This window comes from Amborella trichopoda, chromosome 13 (genome assembly GCF_054954075.1).
Source record: "Amborella trichopoda isolate Santa Cruz 75 chromosome 13, AtrichopodaSantaCruz75HAP2 v2.0, whole genome shotgun sequence".
In the NCBI taxonomy this organism is placed as follows: domain Eukaryota; kingdom Viridiplantae; phylum Streptophyta; class Magnoliopsida; order Amborellales; family Amborellaceae; genus Amborella; species Amborella trichopoda.
Window position 1 is genome coordinate 40,839,180 of NC_142348.1, and position 14,984 is coordinate 40,854,163.

A 14,984-nucleotide genomic window follows, 5' to 3' on the forward strand; every position below is an offset into this window, starting at 1 on the left:
ATGAAGAATACGGTGGATGCCAAGGAGTTGTTCCTAGAATATTGGTGGTAACTTGTTTCTTATTCCCCAGAGAAAGTATTAAAGAGAATGCTGTTGGAGGAGGTAATGATGATGTTCTTCTTTGAGTTTGACTTGAATTTAGGGTCTTATGTAAGGTTCTCACCAAAGAGTTTAAGGTATTTTCTTCTGAGCTCTCAACTAGTGAGTTAAATGTAGAAGATGCTATTTTGAATTTGAAACTCGATCTTTTTTCACAGATAAATGTATGGAAGAAATCAAATTTTAGGAAATTTAGGAACCAAGCAAGTAAAAAAACCTCCCTCTGCCCTTTCATCCCTTGCATATATAGAGAGGCTTTTGGCTTTTTCATGTTGTCAAACAGAAACAATTGAACAATGAAAATAGATGGCGGGTGACTGATTGAATTGATTGGGTCAGTAGGAATAAGGTTCAAATCTTTCGGTCTTTTAGGATGCCTCAGTTGCATGCATCACTGCAGTTCCACTTGACACCTATCGTGATGATAAACGCCTCATCTCGCTGTGACCTTATCTTGGATTCTCAATACTTCTGTCACTCCATCGCACCGAAGGGTTGCAAAAATCATTCTATGTGAGAGAACTCAAGTTGAGTTGCTTTGCTTTGATGGAAGAACCAAATCTATTCGTTATCATCTTCCCCTGAAACCTAAACCTATGGAACCAAATATATGCACCTTGACCTCAAAAAATTCTACAAGAGCAAGCCTCAGAGTTCAAAGTTTTTCTTGCATTCTAAGAGAAGAGTTTTCCTCGGGTATGTTTATGATCGATAGTGTTGCATACATGCATCGCAGCAGTATTAGTTTTCAATTTGCACAAAACATGATTGATAAGATGTATATGAGAGGCGCCATAACTTAGAGAACATTGATCTCTAGTTATCTTGAATTGTATATCTTTGAGGTTGAGTTACAATGATGAAAAATTATGGGTTTTGGTCATCTCAATGTATCCTTGTTGGTATTGCTATATCAAAATGGTGTAATGGACGATTGGAGAGTATAGAAGCAGTTAAGCAGGCCTATGGTAAAACTCTGAATCATGGGTTTGGCTGTAATCTTTGCACCGGCTTTGCACTCTCATCAATTCATTGCAAGATTGGCAATCTCCTTTTAGCAAATTCAATGCTCAATCTTACAAGTCATAGAGGTGAGATTCCCTACAAAGTTATTTTGAATGGATAACTTCGAGGACATATAATTGAAAGTGATTCAAGACTCTTCCCTCCTATGCTTTGTTCATGATTGTAGACCAAGTTGTTTGAATGTCATAAGTTGAGCCAGCGCAAGAACGGACCATGTGAAGTGGTGCAGAAGATTAATGCCAATGCCAACAAATTGAAGCTTCACAGCTACATTTACACTCCCGCTGTTTTTAATGTCAATCATCTCATACCATATCATGGTGATACCTCTAATGATGTGCTGTCGAATTCAAGGGCGAATTCTTTTGAAGAAGGGGGGGCTGATACAACCCAGAATACTGCTGAGACAAGCTTAAAGTTTACAAGAGGAATCGCAAAAGGGAAAAATAGTCATTGAATCCAGGGAAAAATAGTCATTGAATCCGTCGTTTTATGTATTTTATTTGTTTCTTGAGTCATTTGTTTGCTTAGTGGTACATATAGTGAAATCTAGAGTCTTTTATATCATTTTATTTACTTAAAGTCGTTTGTAATAAATGACTATGATTAGATTAGATGGATTGCCAGGTTAAGTCTTACTTAGGGTTTTCTTATATAAGGGATATATCAAGCACAATGAAGCAGCTTGTTATGGACTTCATCAAAACCCTAGAGCAGCCAATGCTTCTTCTTTACCTCTGGTTTTTACATCTTTCTCTAATTTTGGATATTCCCAATCTTCTTCTTTTCTAAACCCTGGCTACAATCTATGAGGTTTGTGCCAACTTACAAGTCAAGTTAAAACTTAGAACTAAGTACTTTAGTAACAAATACATCATCAAATAATAAGTTATGAACTTACATGGATAGATTTGGCCTTTGCCTTACAATAATTTTCGTCCCAAGTGTCTTCTGGGGTTCGTAGTAATTATGATGATGATGATAGTGTTGAGGAGGAATGTGTAGAGGTGGAGGAGAAAGAGGAGAAAGCAGAGGCAGATTCAGAAGAGACAAAGGACGATGATCATAATGTTGAGGGAGGTAATTCCGATGTTGATGGGCTAGATTCTGATGCATATGATACAATTGACCCTTCTTTTTCTGATGATGCATGATAACTGAAGATTCTTTGAGTCTTCAAGTCTCTATTTCGTTCTTTTTTTTCCTTGCTCGTTAGTTATGTGTATGTAACTATGTATGGACTATGGAGGGCTGCTTGTGGAGTTGTGGACTATGGACATTGTTGTGTCTTATGTTTTATTTATTTCCTTTTCTTGATAATGAATCGATGTCTTGGACTGCATTTTCATATTTTTACTTTGTATGGACTATGTAGTGCATGGAGTTTTGACTATGCAGTATGGTCTAATGTTTAATGGTTTGAAGTTTGAAGTTTGAACTTTGAAATATATGGAATTATAGAGTAATGGACTATGGATGGATTATATATTATGTATTCTTAATATGTTATATGTCTTAATATGCATTTTTAAGTTTTTACACAGAATATAGCTCTAAAACACTAAAACAGTTAGATTAGACAACCTCATATGCTTTTTATTTGACCTAGGCTGCCCAAGTTCTGGGCAGCCGCCTAGGAACTTGGGCAGCCGCCTAGGTGCCTGCTTAGGCGCTAGGTGGCCTAGCCCCCCTGTCTGCCTAGGCGCCATTGACATTTTTTGGAAGAGTTAGAAATCATTGCTAATTGATTTAGTCAAAATAAAAATTACTTATATGAACTTAACTTTCTAAAAAAATGTAATCTGGCCAAAATTCCAAGGCTGATCCCCAGTCTTCATACTCGATGCAAATCATTGCCTCTTATCCTTGCTAAAGCTTCCTTAGATAATCCCAATCGAAACCCCCAAACCAAATTTGGGTTTCTGGTTTCGAATCATGGTGATTCGGGCTCTTGAAAAATTATTATGAATGATATCTATGATCTTTACCCAAAACCCCCTCCTCCGCCTCCAGGTTAGCGGCTACTCCACCTCTTTCCACCCCCCCCTCTCACTCCAGGGCCTCTTACTCTCAGGTCGCGGCCTCTCATAAGCCGGTCCCCTCTCCCCCCCTAAACCCCCTCGGCAACCGCCCAAGAAGCCTTGTTTTGCAGACAGGTCTCCCTTCCTCCACTTTTACTTTTCTGTCCCTCTTGAAGAGGTGGAGAAGTCTAAGCTTAAGCTTCTTGCGTCTTTAATAGGGAGCTTCCGACCTGCTTGCCAAAACATCCGAGGTATTGAAAAGGCCTCGCAAAAACACTGGGGGGAGCCAAACCTTAGTTCCAGACGCATCTCTAGGGGTGACATCCTTTTCTCTTTCCCCTCTTCTAATAGTGCTCGACTCGCGCTTCAGGGTTCCAACACTTTCTCCTTCCACGGAGCACGGTGCTTTCTTCGGGCCTGGTCACCCATAGAAGGGTCAATCAAGAAACAAAGGGTCTAGCTTACCTTTAACCACCTCTCACTTCATGCGTGGTCCCCTGAAACCTTCTGGCCTCTCGCTTTCGGGTGTGGTTCTCTCATCGCGATACATTGGATTTCGATTGAATCCCTCCCCCTGGGTTCAATCCGAGTTCTGGTGGAATTGTTGGACCCCAGTAACCTTCCCAAAGTGTTGTGGATTGAGGTTGGCGATCTTTACTACCCCATTTCGATACACTGACATCCCCCCCCTCCCCCCATTTCCTCCATAATGCGGCCCCAGCTGAAGCTTCGGTTGCCCAGCCAGTTCCTTGGACCCTGGTCATTAAGAAAGCTCGTCTGTGCAAGAGGCATCGACGACCTCTTAACCTGGCCTTAGTCAAAGGTCGCCACCAAAACTCCAAGTCCCCCCCACCTTTCGACCCCGCCACCCCCTCCTGAACGGTCATGTTCAGAGCTGCCCCCCTTGCCTCGTCTACAGAAGCTACCCCTTCTTTCAACCGTCGACCCTGTAAGGAGATTCGGTGTCTCACTACCCTTTTCGGGTCTTTCCACGGACATGGGCCCTTCTTTTTCAAATTTCCCTCCCTCTCTGTCTGTCTCCTCTCTGCAACCATCCTCCCTCCACCCTCTCTCGCCTGACGCGCGCCCCCCCTGTGTTCCCTACTGCCCAGCAGTCGCTTTCTCCTGGCCCTCCTGGCCATGCGTCGACAGTGGCTTCCTTCAGCCCACCGACACCTTCTGACTCCTCTCTGTTGCCTTCGCCTTCCCGTCCTTCTCGGTCCCCTTCGCCGCTCCTCAGTGTTTAACGGCTATCTCCAGCCCACCCACCTCTTCCTCCTGTTGCTCCCTGCTACTTGTCAGCTTCACCTACCCCCGCAGTTCTGCCTTCCCCTTCTTCACCTTCGTCTCCCCTCCTCTCTCTTGATGTGGCCACTGCATCTGCTCTTGATCTCCTCCCCTCCCCATTGTTCGCTTCACCTACCCCTTTGTTGGTGTCGTGTCTTAATCCTGCCTTTCTCGTAGTTGATCTCAGCCCGGCTGCGCAGTCTCCCTCTCTGTCATTTGCGCCGGGCTTCATTCCTTGTACCCGGCCCATCCTCTTCTTCCTCCTCTTCGCCTTCTCCTGCCTTTCACACGTGTCCCCCCACCGCTGCCCCATCGGCTTCCTGCCAATCTGTCCTTTCAGCACCTCTTGCCACGCTAACTTTGGAGACCACCAGGCCGCCTCCTGCTGTTCCAGGTGTCCTCCCCCCCAGTTGACTGACGCGTCGCAGTCCCCTTTGCCTGCTGTGCTGCTATGTAGCGTCCTCCATCCCTTGGCATCAGATACGCCTACGCCCCCCGTCTTCTCGGCTTTTAATCCCCCTGTCCCTTTTCCTCCATTGCTGCCGCTGCGTGCCGCCACCTCTAGCCACGGGCCTCTCAACCTTTCACCCTCTCTTCTCTGGAGTGTCGCGTGGCTCTCTCCAGATGGCGGCAGGTGGTCTTCTTTCCTCCTCCTGCCCTTTTCTCCTTTCTCTTCCCCCTCCCTTGGCTTTTCCACTCTCCCGTCTCCTTCCTGGTTTGCCTACGTTCCACTTGCCACCTGCGTCCCTCCCCCTTCCTTCTCCTCCCCTCTCCCTCCTGTACCCTTGATTTGTGTCCCTCCCCCCTCTCTCCTCTTACCTTCGATGGATCCCTCCACCCCCAACTGGGACTTGGAGCTTCCTCATCTCTCTCTGGACTTTTATCCCTCCCCGGGTTTTATTCCCCATGTTGTTAGAGTTCAAAGGGTGAACTCCTCCCATCACTGTCTCGAGCCCTTTTGCCTTTCTCATCATTTTATTTTGGTTTCCCACTTCCTGGCCTTTCTTCCCCCCCTGCACTCCTCATCCCCTATGTTCCCTATCCTCTCCCCCCCTTTATCCCCTTCTCTTGGCATCCCTCCCATTCTGGGTCTCTTCTGCAGTTGGCCTTCTCCCATCTACCTCTGGTCCCTCTCCTACCTTCTCCTCACCTTCTGTCCCCTTCGTCCTCTCTCTATCTTTCATCCCCCTCTTTCTGGGTTCCTTTCTCCCCCTCCTCTTCATGTACTCCCACCTCTTCCCTCTGATATTTACCCTTCTTTCTCGCCCACCCCTTTTGTCTCTTTTGCAGGAGGATGATCAGTATGAAGCTCAACAAGAGGAGCTCGTCTCTCCCCCCTCGTCTAGGGCCGTAGACTGGAGGGTCGATGGGGATGGGCTCTTTACTCCAACAGCTGCTCCCACAACGCTCATCTCTCCCCTCCTGGTGGTCTCTACTTACGAGGGGTCGACAGGGAAGGGCTTGACCGAGACTTGGAAAGAATGAAGGACTTGTACCGCGTGATGGGGTTCCATATGATGGCTCTGAAGGTCCAGCACACCGTTTCATGCAAGCTGATCCCCAGAGGTGTATGGAGGTGGGTTTCAAAGGAAAGAGGGTGCTTCTGAACCTCTTTTCTTCCTTAGTTGACCAAGGTCCCTCATCCTTCGAAAGGGAAGGCCATCAAGGACCTGTCCTACAAATGCTGTCCTTCCATCCTAGCTATCACTGAAACAAAGAGGCTAGAGCCATCCCTACTCCAAGGACATTAGATTAGGGGTAGGCGACCGTCCCAGTGGGTTGCTCTACTCGTGTAAGGTGCTTCAGGGGGAATCTGGGTTATTTGGGAACCCACCGATCATACCCTAAAATCCTCGCATGTCGAGGATTTCTCTGTCACCTTACTATTGTCTAGAGTTTCTGATGGCCTTGAATGGAAATTCTCGGCCATTTATGGACCTTGCTCTTCACCCTGTAGACCGCGCGGCTTTGGTCCGAATTGGACTTTGTCGCTTCTCTCCCTCATCCTATCTGGTGCCTCGGTGGGGATTTTAATATCACACGGTGGTCCCACGAACGAAACTCCACCTCCCATATCTCTCAGGGTATGGTTGAGTTTTCTGACTTTATAACCAGGAACGACTTGCTAGATATCCCCCTCCAAGGCAACAAATTTACTTGGTCTAGTCACTCTTCACAATCATCACTCTCCAAATTGGATAGGTTTCTGTTTTCCATTAATTGGGAAGAAAAGTTCCCAGGTTCCCACTTTGTGGTCCTGCCCAAACCTGTCTCTGACCATTGTCCCATCCTCTTGTCTACCTTAGCAGTCAACAGGGGCCTTAAACCTTTCAGATTCGAATTGGCATGGATGGAAGAGAAGTCTCTCTCCTCTCTGATACCTTCTCTGCCCAGGTCAATGGTAGAGCTGGATTCAGACTTCAATCGAAAATTCAACTCCTCAAAGCCTCATTTAAGTCCTGGAGATCGTTGTTTCGGGAAACTTTTCTCAAATCAAGTCTGATCTCCTTAAGACTTTACAAGAACTGGACATCCTTGAAGAATCCTGCCCCCTGTCCTCCTCTGAAGCCGAACTCAGAACCCAGACAAAACTTAATTATCTTTCCACATTGAAAAAAGAAGAGATTTATTGGTATCAGAGGTCAAGGGTCAACTGGCTAAAGACAGGGGACAAATACCTGGTTCTTCCACAGGATTGCTAATTGTCGCAAGAGAGACAATACAATCTCGACCATCATAATTAACAGCCATTATCTAGAACAGCCGGCAGAGATTGATTCAGCTATCATCAACTACTTCCGGAACCTTTACACTGCCCCTTACGGACCAAGACCATTCGTGATTGACTTAGACTTCTTGACCCTTTCGGAAGAACATGCAATTTGGTTAGAACGTCCATTCTGCGAAGGGGAAATACTTAAAGCTTTGGATGATCTAGCCAAAGACAAAGCTCCTGGGCCTGATGGGTTCTTGTGGCCCCTTTTAAGAACTTCTGGGAAACTTTGCGCTTGGATTTCTTAAGTTTCTTAGCTGAGTTTTTTCAGCGGGGTATTCTTAACAAATCCATCAATGTTACGTTCATCGCCCTGGTTCTTAAGGTCGAAGGGGGCTGAAGAATTTAAGGACTTTCGTCCCATAAGTTTGTTCAACTCTGCTTATAAAATTCCATCTAAGGTTCTGGCCTTTAGACTTCAACAGGTTCTTCCTTCGGTCATCTCCCCCTCATAGTCGACCTTTATTAAAGGTAGACAAATACTTAATGTGGCTTTGATAGCCAATGAATGTATTCACTCGAGACACCTAGCCAAAAAACCTGGTCTCATCTTCAAAATTGATTGGGAAAAGGCCTATGATCGTGTTAACTGGTCAATTCTGAATGAGACTATTGTTTGTATGGGCTTTCGAGACCGGTGGCGAAAATGGATGAGGGGGTCCTTTTCTCACCCCAGCTTCTCAATCCTTATCAACGGTACACTCAAAGGGTACTTCCAGTCTACGAGAGGCCTGTGACAAGGGGATTCTCTGTCCCCTTTCCTTTTCTCTATCTCGGCTGAGGATTTTAGCTGATATCTAGGTCGGCTCTACCAAGCTAGCCTTCTCTCTTGCTTTACCACCTCAAGTAGAGGGCCTACTGTGTCGCATTTGCAATATGCAGACGACACCCTGGTTTTCCTTGATGCCTCCCCCTTTGAGGTGGAAAATCTCAGAATTTACCTCAAATGTTTTCAAATGGCCACTGGTTTCAAGGTAAATATGGAGAAATAAAAAATGATGAGTATTGCCATCACCACCAACCTTATCAGAGACCTTATTCTAGCGTGGGAATGTAAAGTGGAGGACCTCTTAACTTCATACTTGGCCTTCCTTTTAGGCCTCGGAAAACCTAAAAAGAGACACTGGTCCGATGTCATAGATAAGGTCGATCGAAGGTTTGGCTGGTTGGAAAGGGAGGTACCTGTGACAAGCAGGTAGAACCACCCTTATCATAGCTACCTGTGACAAGCAGGTAGAACCACCGTTATCATAGCTACCCTAACCAATACACCAGTATATATGATGTCCCTTTTTCAAATACCGGCCTCGGTGGCGAACCGCCTTGACCAGCTCATGACGAACTTCCTCTGGTCAGGTCAAGTGGAAAAAACTAAATTTCATGTTATCTCCTGGAACAAGGTTCTATTACCCAAAAACCAGGGGGGCTGGGAATTAGAAACTTAAGAAAACATAACCTAGACCTCTTAGTGGCGTTTGGCCACCCAATCTGAATCTCTATGGGCCCAGTTACTACGGAATAAGTATAAATTCCAGTACACACTTGGATCCTAAAGACCAAACCTTGGTCTAACGCTTCAGGGGTGTGGAGGTCCTTCACGGCCACACTTGAGCTTTTCAGGAAGGACATTAGACTTTGCCCAAGAGTGGGCAATAGAGTGTGATTCTGGACCGACCTATGGAAAGGCCATGCACCCTTAAGAGAAAGCTTTCCAGCTTTGTTCTCAATTGCGGTGAATAGAGAGGCCACTGTAGAGGATGAGTTTAGATTGGATGGGGGAAGAAGACGATGGCATCCCTCCTTTAGAAGGAACTTTCAGAGGGGGAATGCAAGCAATTTCTCTCCCTCTCGTCACTACTCTACAAAACCTTTATCCCTATCCAGGGAAGAGACAAGTTGGTGTGATCCCTTGCTCCCTCTGGGGATTTTACTGTGGCTTCTTTCTACAAAAAACTCATCCAACCCCCTTCTTTCCCTCTCAACCCAACCTCGATTCTTTCTCAAGTTTGGCAGACTATTGTGCCTCCAAAGGTGCAAACTTTCAACTGGATCGCAGATTCAAGAGAGGTTCTCACTGTGGATCACCTCCAAAGGAAAGGACTTCCTATTCCCAATGGGTGCATCATGGGCTTGTGCCAAGAGGAATCAAATAACCATCTGTTCCTGCTTTGTAACGTGGCCCATGGCTTGTGGAGTCAACTGCTACAACTGTTTGGGGTGCAGTGGGTACTACCTCCAATTGTTAAAGACCTATTCGCTTTGAACCTGGCCGCGCACTGGCCAAAGGTGGGCAGAATCCTATGGAAAGCTTCAGTGACAGCAACAATTTGGACCATTTGGAAAGAAAGAAACGCCCGAATTTTTCAGGGACAGGCTTATCCTGGCCCTTCGCTTTTCTTTAAGGTTACATCCTTAGTAACCTTCTGGGCGTTAAACCATCCCTGGTTCAACGGTATCCCTAGGGACTCCTTCCTCTCGAATTGGGAGAATATTCTCCTCCACAATCCGATGAAAAACAAAGTTAAATCTGCATGGAAACCTCCTCCTCAAGGAGCAATCAAATTAAATTTTGACGGATGCTCTTTAGGTAACCCAGACCACACAGGTGCAGGAGGTGTTTTTAGAGATCACCTCCAAAACATTCTCTTCTCCTACTTAGAATATCTTGGCATTCAAGATTTGCAGTTTGCCGAATCAATGGCCTTACTTAGAGGCATATAGTATTTTGATCGGTCTTGGGGACAGTCTCTTTTAGTGGAGGGTGATGCTAAAAACATTATCTCTTGGGCTTTCAGGACAACGTCTCCCCCTTGGTATCTCGTGCCTATTTATGATGAGATTGAGCATCTTTGCAGGGATACGCCAATCTTATGGACTCATACCTTGAGGACGCCGAACGGGTTCACCGATCGGTTAGCCAAGGATGGAGCCATATGCCGAAGATTAGACACTATTGCAGCTTGTTTTGGGTCAGGCACTAAGCACACACTCTACTCGATCTCCTCTCGGACGGGGTCCCTTTTTTGTTTTTACTCGTCCCTCCCTTTTTGGTATCTTTCTTGGACATTTTCAGATTTCTGTGTAAGGGGATAATCTTATAACCCCATTTTGTATAAGGGTTAGATGACCTATTTATGGTACTCTTGGATGATCCTTCATCTCTTGTATCTACCCTTTTAATCAATACAAATTGTTAAAAATTATCAAAAAAAAATAACACCGAAATTAGAATCTCAGAAATCCGAAATTTCTTTTGTTCTTTTTGTGAGAAACACATATATGACTAGATGAAGAAACCAAAACAAGTTCATGGAATGAATTCATTGAAGATCAACAAACCTTTGTGAAGAAATGATAACTTTCAAAATCAGGCAAAATTTGGGTCAAATTCTTTGATCTCTCATATGCATCAAATTTGACTTTTTTTTTTTTTGCTCTGTTCTGTTCTACCTAAATGATAGATCATGCAAAAATGAGTCCATCGCCAAATTTGACTCAAATTGGTCTCCTTAGCCCTTAATGTGAAAATGAATACAAGAGAGGGGGGTGGGGGAGCTGCCACTATGGAGACATGCTGAATCTATGGAAAATTCACCCATGCTAGCCCAATTTTGTTGTACCAACGAGTCTCTACGGTACTCGCTCGTGTACTGTGCACATCACATATACAAGTCCCACCCTCAAGTTTGGAGATATTCTAGGCTTGGGACCCTACTGACCCCAAGCGACTTGGGCAAGTCCTAGGCAACTAGCTCAAGTCGGCAAGCACTGGTGAAATATTAAAAGCAACAACTAAACTTGGGATTTACCTTCTTGAGTCGACTTGCCTCTAACTCATACCCCATTCACCAATTCGCAGTGAGAATCAACTGATTCTTAGGACTTGGTCAAGTCTCAAGAGTTGAATTCCAATTCGCAGTGAGAATCAACTGATTCTTATGACTTGGCTGAGTCTCAAGAGTTGAATTAGATCGCAACTATACCAAGCCCTAGTCCGAGCAGTTTTCTTGATCTCCGGTGAAGAAAAAGTTTTAAGGAATTTTGATTGGTTTATTTTTTAGAAAATCTCCTGCCTCTTCAAAATTTGGATTATCAACGGCTTTTCTTATCATATTCTTATAACTACAATATGAGCTCTGTGGTGTTGGCGAGGGAGAGTGTTATTCTTCCCTTAATGAAAAAGAGAATTTCACTCATCCATTGGATGGGAAATGCCTAATAATGATGGTGGGTAGGTGAGAAGTGCTTACCGAGGCTGTGCTTTTGGCGCGTAGGTGAGAACTTGGAGTTGATTCACTAACTTTGCCAAGTTATTTCTGTTGGTGGTTTTCAACTGGTTGTGCAGATCTATGAAGGTTGGTGTGTTGTGTATCATTATGAAAATGTGTCACATTGTTGGGCAAATTTACCTGAGCTGACTTACCAAATGCTATTATAAGATGCATATGTTGTTTCATGTGGACAATGGTTATGTGATAATTAAGGCTATTTCTTGACCTACTTAATGTTCTCTTATCAACCATTTGAAGGTTATGTAATATGAGATTAGGTGCTAGTGGGGTCGTATGTGCTGTGCACCTCGATGCGCCGACACGCAGATGCATCACTTCCTATGTAAGCAATAAGTTGTAAACTTCATGAGGATATAAAGAAGAACATTAATATGTGATAAGCTGTTGATATATCGACATAACCACATTACAATTTTCTTTCTGTATTCTTTATATAATTATCATGTTAATAAAATGATCCAATCCATTCATCAAAGTTAATAGAAAACAATAAGAATATGTTTTTTTTTTTTTGAAACTGTAAAAGTAAGAAAGCAAGCCATTGTATGGTACTATTGAAAGATAAAGTAGCAACTGTAGTTGTAAGCTACTAAGTACTTGGAAAGTTCAACACAAAACCAAAATTTTAAGACCAACATCATCATCATCATCATAATCATCCAAGCCTTATCCCAATTATTCAAGGTCTGCTATATGCATCCTATTCCTCCATTCTGCTCCATCAAGGGCCATACTCTTAGTAAGAACAAAATTCACCATATATTTTCTCACTACTTCTATCCTTGTCCTTTTGGGCTTTCTTCTTGCCCTTTTAGAGCCTTCCACTTGAACCAAATCGTACCTCATACCCGCTGCTATATTAGGTCTATGCTGCCCATCACCAACCTACCTAAGTCTACTTTCCCTCGTCTTATTGCCTATGGAAGCTACACCTAAGTTCCCTCGTATGTTTTTATTATAAATTCTATCCTTTCTTGTCTTACCACTCACCCATCTCAACATCATCATCTCAGCTATGATCATCCTGTGGATATGTTGTTTCTTGACCGCCCAACATTATGTCCCATAAAGCATGGTTGGTCTCACGGCTGTCCTATCGAACTTTCCCTTCAGTCTCAATGGTGTGCGGCGTTTACATAAAACTCTGAATGCATATCTCCACTTCCCCTACCCAGCTCTAATTCTATGTGCGACGTCATCCTCAATCTCTCCGTTCTCTTGGATTATCGACCCTAGATATCGAAAACAGTCTCTTTTAGGGATTTCTTGACCATCAATCTTAACTACTTCCTCCTTTCAACTCCTATTATTACTAAATTTGCATTATATATATTTTGTCGTAGTCCGGCTAATTTTAAAACTTTTAGATTCTAGAGCATCCCTCCAATGTTTTAACTTTGTGTTGACACTGCCTCTAGTCTCATCAATTAAAACTATGCCATCGTGAACAATATACCAATGTTTTAAAAAAAGGTCCACCCGACGCCTAGGTGGTCGGGACTAAAATACCACATATCCAGATCCAAGCGGCCTTGCACGAGCTGATGTACTTGGGTGGGCGCTTAGGCGGGCTAGGCCGGGTGCCTAGGTAGGCTAGGCGGGTGCCTAGGTGGGTGCCCAGGGCTGTGGAATTCCTTCTAGAGCCTATTGAATAATTTTGACGGATTCTATCATTTCACTGATTTGTACTAAATAACGAGCTAATGAGTCTCCTTCTTTTTGCCATTGGACTTCCCAATCAAATTCATCCTAACACTCATAATGATCCCTAGGAACAAGCTGGCTCAACTTAAATGAGATTTTGCCTAGGTGGGCGCCCAGGGACGTGGAGTTTATTTATTTATATATATATATATATATATATATATATATATATATATATATATATATATATATATATATATATTTTTTTTTTTTTTTTTTTTTTTTTAAGATACTCAAAAGGGGGAAGGGGGTAATTTTGACCCCCCAAAAATGTTTAAATAGTTATGGGGATTATTTTCAACCCCTAAAATTAAAAGAACAATTCTATAAACCCTTAATATCTTTAGCTATACCTATTTCTGATAATCGAAAGCATTTTTTGTGGTTTGAAGAAGCTTCCTAAACTTTTGTACTTATTATGGAATATGGAGAGTTGGAGACTATTACTAATACATATCCTATTAGACTTTTAAATTTTGTATGGTTTGAAGTTTCAATTTTGAAATTTTGAACAAGTTTATTCTCAACTTACGATATGTCATATGTTTGTATACAAAAAAATGCTACAATAATACAATATTTTTAAACGCAATAAATTACAAAATCAACACAAATATATGTATATATATATATATATATATATATATATATATATATATATACCTGGCATTTTTTGAAACCTTGCAATATACACCACGGTTGCTGATGTTGTAGGTGCATAGTTAACTTGTCCATTACCAACACAAAGAGATATGAGCTCAGTTCTGACCCTTGATGTGCAAGCCCATTGGGTTGAGACCTTACATGTCTCTCCACTAGTTGTCTGCACATTAGTTAGTGCTCCCTCGTCCGTATCTCTCACTATGTCAATTCCTTTCTTTTTCAACACACACCAAATTAAATCTCTTGGTACTCTATCGTATGCTTTCTCTAAATTAATGAAGGCCTTGTGGAGGTCTTTTCCATTCGCCCTAAACTTCTCAATTAATTGTTTAAGTAGGAAAATGGCTTAGATATTTGACCTTTCTGGCATAAAACCAAACTGATTTTCTGATGCACTCGTTTTACGCCTTTGTCTTTGCCCATATACCAACTTGGTAAGCCAACATATACCAATATCCTGGTAAGCCAACATATACCAATATCCCTCATGCACTTCCAAACCTCTATTGGGATACCATTTGGTTATAAATCCTTTCATATCTATAGTTTTCTCAAAGCTTCTTTCGCTTCAAATGTCCTAATCCTGCGAATATAACTTAACCTCCACCTTTATTAATGTCAAAGGTTCCTCGTAATGTTGTGTTACTATAGTGTTCATCTTTTAACAATTTTTGAAATAAGTTCACCTTTTATTGACCTCGTTATCTTTCTCCAATCCTCTGATCCTCACTCTTTATGAAACTAATATGATATTGATCCCTGCACTTTCTCTCTCTCATTTTTGCTAGTTTGAAGACATCTTTGTTCACCTTCTTTTTTTCCCAGTTTATTGTATAAATTATTATCATATGCTTTAAGTTTTAGGCTTACTATTTTCTTAGCGTATTTCTTAGCATTTTTATATTCTTCTAAGTTTTGATCATTTCTATTATATTGTCAACCTTTATAAGATGATCATATTTCGCTAATAGCCCTATGAACCTCCTCACTCTACCACTAGGTTTCTTTGTCAAAATTTCTTCTCTCTTTAGTTTCTCTTAGAACGCCTTTTGCTACTTTCTCAATACAGTTGACCATCTCATTCCACATAATATTACCTTTGTGCTCAGAATTTCATTT

General features: G+C 42.8%; 1 protein-coding gene across 7 annotated transcripts in view; it reads left to right on the forward strand.

Moving 5' to 3' along the window:
• LOC18442420 (protein RMD5 homolog) overlaps positions 1–14,984 on the forward strand; it is a 46,025-nt gene that overhangs the window by 7,429 nt on the left and 23,612 nt on the right. For 2 of the 7 annotated variants that reach the window (XM_020672499.2, XM_020672501.2), the window contains one exon: positions 2,111–2,205. The exons of the other annotated variants lie outside the window; for them this stretch is intronic. In XM_020672499.2, the coding sequence (XP_020528158.1) occupies positions 2,185–2,205 (21 nt within the window). In that variant the 5' untranslated portion in view covers positions 2,111–2,184. The remainder of the gene's footprint in view (positions 1–2,110; positions 2,206–14,984) is intronic. 7 annotated transcript variants of the gene reach the window in all.